The sequence below is a fragment of the Cebus imitator genome, unplaced genomic scaffold (genome assembly GCF_001604975.1).
Source record: "Cebus imitator isolate Cc_AM_T3 unplaced genomic scaffold, Cebus_imitator-1.0 Scaffold322, whole genome shotgun sequence".
NCBI lineage: Eukaryota > Metazoa > Chordata > Mammalia > Primates > Cebidae > Cebus > Cebus imitator.
In genome coordinates, this window is record NW_016107637.1 from 73553 (window position 1) to 79453 (window position 5901).

At 48.4% G+C, this 5901-nt stretch overlaps 1 protein-coding gene across 9 annotated transcripts in view; it reads right to left on the bottom strand.

The window, feature by feature from the left end:
* The window catches only part of ECHDC2 (enoyl-CoA hydratase domain containing 2), a 29594-nt gene extending 24153 nt beyond the window's left edge, over nucleotides 1-5441 (bottom strand). For 2 of the 9 annotated variants that reach the window (XM_017504382.2, XM_017504372.2), the window contains exon 1: nucleotides 3734-3986. In XM_017504382.2, coding sequence (XP_017359871.1) covers nucleotides 3734-3854 — 121 coding nt within the window. In that variant the 5' untranslated portion in view covers nucleotides 3855-3986. Of the gene's footprint in view, nucleotides 1-3733; nucleotides 4001-5304 lie in introns of those variants that run through there. The other 7 variants (XM_017504380.2, XM_017504375.2, XM_017504381.2 and 4 more) reach the window with 7 other exon arrangements.
* Nucleotides 5442-5901: the final 460 nt, after the last annotated feature.

The following is a 5901-nucleotide window of genomic DNA, read 5'->3' on the forward strand; positions in this document are numbered from 1 at the left end:
ACGGAGTTTCGCTGTTGTTGCCCAGACTGGAGTGCAGTGGCACGATCTCGGCTCACCGCAACCTCCGCCTCCTGGGTTCAGGCAATTCTCCTGCCTCAGCTTCCTGAGTAGCTGGGACTACAGGCGCGCACCATCATGCCCAGCTAATTTTTGTATTTTTAGTAGAGACGAGGTTTCACCTTGTTGACTAGGATGGTCTCGATCTCTTGACCTCGTGATCCACCCGCCTCGGCCTCCCAAAGTGCTAGGATTATAGGCGTGAGCCACCACGCCCGGCCAGAATGTACTACTTTTTAATTTTTTTGTGACAGGGTCTTAATCTGTTGCCCAGGCTTGAGTGCAGTGAAATGATTGTGGCTCACTCACGGGTTAAAGACCTTTGGGCTCACTTGCAAATATCAGGAATCCTCAATATTGGACAGGCTTGACTTCCCCGGCTCAAGCCATCCTCCCACCTCAGCCTCCTGAGTAGCTGGGACTACAGGTACGCACCACCATGCCTGACTAATTTTTATATTTTTTGTAGAGACAGGGTTTCACCATGGTTCCCAGGCTGGTCTCAAACTCCTGGGCTCAAGCAATCTGCGTTCCTTGGCCTCCCAAAGTGCTGGGATTACAAGAGTGAGCCAGGTGAGCCACTGCACCTCCTACTTAAAAAAAGAAAAAAAGGTTGTGTAACACAGCCTCAGGCAGGTCCTTCAGTAGGTGTTGCTGATTGTTACTGCAGGGGATGACAGCTCCATTGCATGTTATTGCCCTGAAGACCTACCAGTGGAACAAGATGTGGAGGTGGAAGGCAGTGATAGGCCTAGGCTCATGTATGTGCTTGTGTCTTAGTTTTTTTTTCTTTTTTTTGAGACGGAGTTTAGCTCTTGTTACCCAGGCTGGAGTGCAATGGCTCAAACTCTGCTCACCGCAACCTCCGCGTCCTAGGTTCAGGCAATTCTCCTGCCTCAGCCTCCTGAGTAGCTGGGATTACAGGCACGTGCCACCAGGCCCAGCTGATTTTTTTTTGTATTTTTAGTAGAGACGGGGTTTCACCATGTTGACCAGGATGGTCTCGATCTCTTGACCTCGTGATCCACCCGCCTTGGCCTCCCAAAGTACTGGGATTACAGGCGTGAGCCACCGCGCCCGTCCCGTGTCTTAGTTTTTAACAAAGAAAGTTTAAGAATTAAAATTTTAAAAAGCTTATAAAATAAGGATCTAAAGAAAGAAAATATTTTTTGTACAGCTGTACAATGTGTTTGTGTTTTAAGCTAAGTGGGTTAATACAAAAGAGTCAAAATGTTGAAAAAATTAAAAAGTTTATAAAGTAAAAACAGTAAGCCAAGATTAATTTATTATTGAAGAAAGAAACACTTTTAAAGCTAATTTAGTGTAGCCTAGGTGTACAGTGTTATAAAGTCTACAGTAGTGTACAGTAATGTCCACAAACCCCTAGGTTGTGGACCCATCCTAGTCTGTGGCCTGCTAGGAACTGGGCCACACAACAGGAGGTGAGCAGCTTCATCTGTATTGACAGCAGCTCCCTATGGCTTGAATTGCTGCCTGAGTTCCACCTGCTATCAGATCAGTGGTGGCATTAGAGTCTCTTAGGAGTGCGAACGCTATTGTGAACTGTGCATGTGAGGGATCTAGGTTGCTACAAGCTCCTTATGAGAATATAATGCCTGATGATCTGAGGTGAAACAGTTTCATCCCCAAAGCATCTGGCCCCCTACCACCCCCGCAAGTCCATGGAAAAGCTGTCTTCCATGAAACCACTTCCCGGTGCCAAACCAGTACTGCTGTCCTAGGGCTTCCGCAAGCTTCATTTATGGTAACTGCCCAATACAGGTACGTATACTGCTTAAAAAATCTTTTAGGCCGTATTTTTACTGTGCTTTTTCTGATACACAAATACTTACCATTGTGTTATAGCTGCCTATAGTATTCAGCCCAGTACTATGCTGACCAGGTTTCTATTGTAGGAGCAACAGGCTATACCTCACGCAGCCTCAGTGTGTAGAAGGATATCCCATCTGGGATGTGTAGGTACACACTGTGGTGCTCCCACAATAATCACAGTCACCTAATGATGCATTTCTCAGAATGTAGCATCACATGTTGTAAAGCAACACATGACTGTATGAGAAATAAAGCTGCTGAATAGCAGTGAAGAGCAGTTAAGCAGCCAACCTCAAGCTCAAGGGCAGCAGGTAAAATGTAACAGTGCTCTGGTGCTATCAGCCCCAGCGGACGGCAGAACCCGCAGCTTCCAACATGGGCATCAAATGACCCCAACTCATTCCCTGTGAGGCCTGTGTGTGTGATCTCGTCCCCATGGCTCCTCCACACTGTCACCTTGGTTTCTGTCTCTCCTTCTCTCACTGACTTTCCCTGCCCTTTGTGCCCTCTGGCAGGGGCAGAGGCTTAATCTGCTGATCGCTGTCATTCTTTTTTGGATAAAATGATTCCCTACATTTGCAAATGAGCCTAAAGTTCTTTAACCCATGATAATTTTGTATTACAGATGTTCAAGTCTGTGTTTTGAATCAGTGAATTACAAGTAATTACTAGAATTACTAGAAGTGATTAATGACTATCATTACCAGTGATTACCTAATGGTTGAGAACACAGGCCTTGAAATCAGACCTCGTTCAAACAACTTAAGCTTCTGTGCCTCAGTTTTTTACTCTGTAAAGTAGGGAGAATAATCTTGACTACCTTAAGGTAACAGCTGTTGTCAATTGGGAAGTGAACTAAGCATGGGGTATAAGGTCTAGCAATCCCACCTGGTCAAGGTAATTCTCACTAATTAATTCCCAAGGTAATTCTCAATAATTGCTGTGAGACACCAGGTGGCCTGTCCGTGTCCACTGAGGGTGGTAAATGCACACTTGGGAATAGTGGGCAGCAACAGGGAGCAAGGAACTGGATTTTACGGCAAAGCCCCTCTTCAAACTTAGTGTCAAGCGGTAAAAAAGAAGCAATACAATGAAATGTACAGTACAATGTCATCTGTGTATCAAACGCAGGGGACAGGGGATGAGATGGGGAGGAGACTCAAGACAGGAGAACCGCCTAGCCCTGAGGGTTAGGAGCAGAGGACTGAGGAGCTTTATCAGCACCATTGAATGCTCCTGAAGTCCAAACAACAACAAAAACGCAACACGTGATTGGAGGACGCCAGTGACCCGCGAACTTCCCCTTCCATACTACCCTTGATTTTGGCCAAAAGGCGGAGAAGCAGCGAACTTTCCCCTGGAGCCAGAAGGACGCAAAGGTTCGCGAGCAGCCCAAGGCGGGCGCAAGGCTAGAGAGACACCCTACTCGCTCCGCCCGCCGTGCTGTGCTCCTAGCGATCGCCGCACGCCCCGAGGGATTGGTTCTGCTGCCTCCGCCCCCAAACGGGCCAACGACCCAAGGCGGGGGAGGGAACGCGCACTTGAATGCTCCTGACGGTGGTGGGGGAGGCGCAGGGCCCAGTCCTACCTTTGCAGAACCCTCTCCCCTTCCACGCAGTCGGAGGACCCCAAAGGGCCTTTGAGGAGACTAAGGTTGCCAGAGGCCCCCAGCCACTAAGGCGGCCGCCCACCTCTCGGCCCTGGGGCAGCTTGGGACGCCTAGAACTGGGAGGGAGGGACTGGGGATCGAATCTTCCAACGCCCTGAGCGGCCCGCCTGCCCGCCCCCGGTTGCCTCCGGCCCCCTGCCTCGTCCGGGCCGCGTCCAGGGCCAGCGCATTTACCTCGGTCGGGACCCGCCAGGGCGCGCACTTGGATCTCGGGGCCCCCGGCCGCCCCGTCGGAAGCGCAGCCGCGGGCCCAAAGGGGCCTCCAGGGGCGCGGCAGGCACAGGCCGCGCAGCATCGGGGCGCAGTATGGGAGGGAAGGTGTTTCTCGGGCCCCGCACTGTCTCGGCTCCCGCTGAAAGCTCGCAGTTCCCGCAGCTGGCTAAGCCTTCGCCAAGTGCTCCACCTACAGGCCCGAGGGGCTGCTGCCACCGTCCGCGTCTCCTGGGGACAGGGACACTTGAGCGGGGGTGGGGAGCCCAGCTCCTCAGTGTGATTCGGGGTAACCCTGTCAACCTCCCAACGTCCGTGTTTTAATCTTGTAAAATTGGGGTAATAATAGTGACTACCTCGTGGTGATGTGAAGATTAAAGGGGTGTGTGAACCTTGCTTGCACATATGCTCAATTTCATTTTTTAAATGAAATGACATTTCATGAGTCCCTTGAGCGTTGTGTATATTCATGAACTTCACTGCCTCACCTCCCATTTGTGCCTCACATTTTTTTTTTTTTTTTTTTGAGATGAAGTCTTGCTGTGTCCCACTTGCTGGAGTGCAGTGGCTCCATCTTGGCTCAATGCAACCTCCAATTTCGGGTTCAAGCGATTCTCCCGTCTCAGCCTTTCCAGTAGCTGGGATTATAGGCATGTGCCACCATGCCCCGCAAATTTTTTTTGTATTTTTAGTAGAGGTGGGGCTTCACCATGTTGGCCAGGCTGGTCTCAAACTCCTGACCCCAAATGATCTGCCTGCCTTGGCCTCCCAAAGTGCTGGGCTTACAGGGGTGAGCCACTGTGCCTGGCCTGTGCCTCAAATTTAATGGGAGTAAATTTAACTTGAGTCCCAATTTAGTGCTCAATAAGTTGGCTCACAAAAATATTTGTGAATGTCAATCTCCGGCTTCTAACCCCACTGTCCACCCAAACTGCCTTTGCAGAGGTCAGCAGCAGCCTTGTTTAGTTCATTAAGGGTAGTTCAATAAATAGTATTCAGTGCACATTCTGTATCCCCCAACCTCCTACCTGGGAGACATATCAAAGATCCCAAAGTCACTTATAATCCTGGCTTGTCAATTAAAAAACATCAAATGGTTAAAGCATTAAAGTTCATTTTATTCAATCTTACTGAAGATTATAAACCAGGAGGAGTCTTGCAGAGAGTTTCTATCAGACTGCTCCAAAGCCATGTTTCAGCCCACAGCCTACATACAGGTTGTGGAGGCTTTTCATGTACTCAGAAGTTATATCAAATGTACTCAGAAGTTACAATAGAGAAAACTAGACCTAATGCACTGACCCATTGCACTGACCTGAAGAAGGCATCCCTTCCAGTGCCCTTAAATGTGAATCCTTAAAATCAGAAACATGAGCATACCCCACGAAGCATGAGCATACCTTGCAAAAATGTGAGTGTACCTCACAAAGTGTGAGCATTTCCTGCAGGGCCCATAGGGCCAGGCTCTCTGAAGAAAACAAAGTCTCCAAGTCTTTCACCTAAAAATCTGAGGTCTTGAGTCAGAGAGGGCTTACCTGATTTCTCCTCAATGTAGATGGATGACAGCTGAGCTCAAGGGGCTTTTGCAGGTGCCTGATGCATTCGTCTAGATAATGCTTGGAAGGAGCTTGGGGCCGCTTTTTATCCCATCTTCCCTGCCAAGAAATGTTAACAAAAGACCATGAGATCTGTGGAGGAAAAACAGAAAGCTTCATTTTCTTTCTTTCTTTTTTTAGGTCCCACTTGTCAATTTTTGTTTTTGTTGCATTTGCTTTTGGGGACTTAGTCGTAAATTCGTTGCCAAAGTCAACGTCCAGAATGCTACTTCCTAGGTTTGCTTATTGAAACTGGACCTCTTCCTTTCACCATATAAAAAAATTAACTGAAGATGGGTTAAAGACTTAAATGTAAGAACATTTGGGTAGTTTCTAATTCTAAAAACCAGGAGTGTCCGTTGGGTGCTCCTTTCAGGCTAGTGGGAAGAGTTTTCGGGTCACATTATGGGAACCCTACAGGAGCCCTCCCATTATAGTAACCCTCTTAGCTCAGAGATGCAAACAGGATGTTGTTTGGGGCTACCCTATCTGAGAATAACAAGTGCATGAATGCCCTTCTTTCACTCACCATGGCCA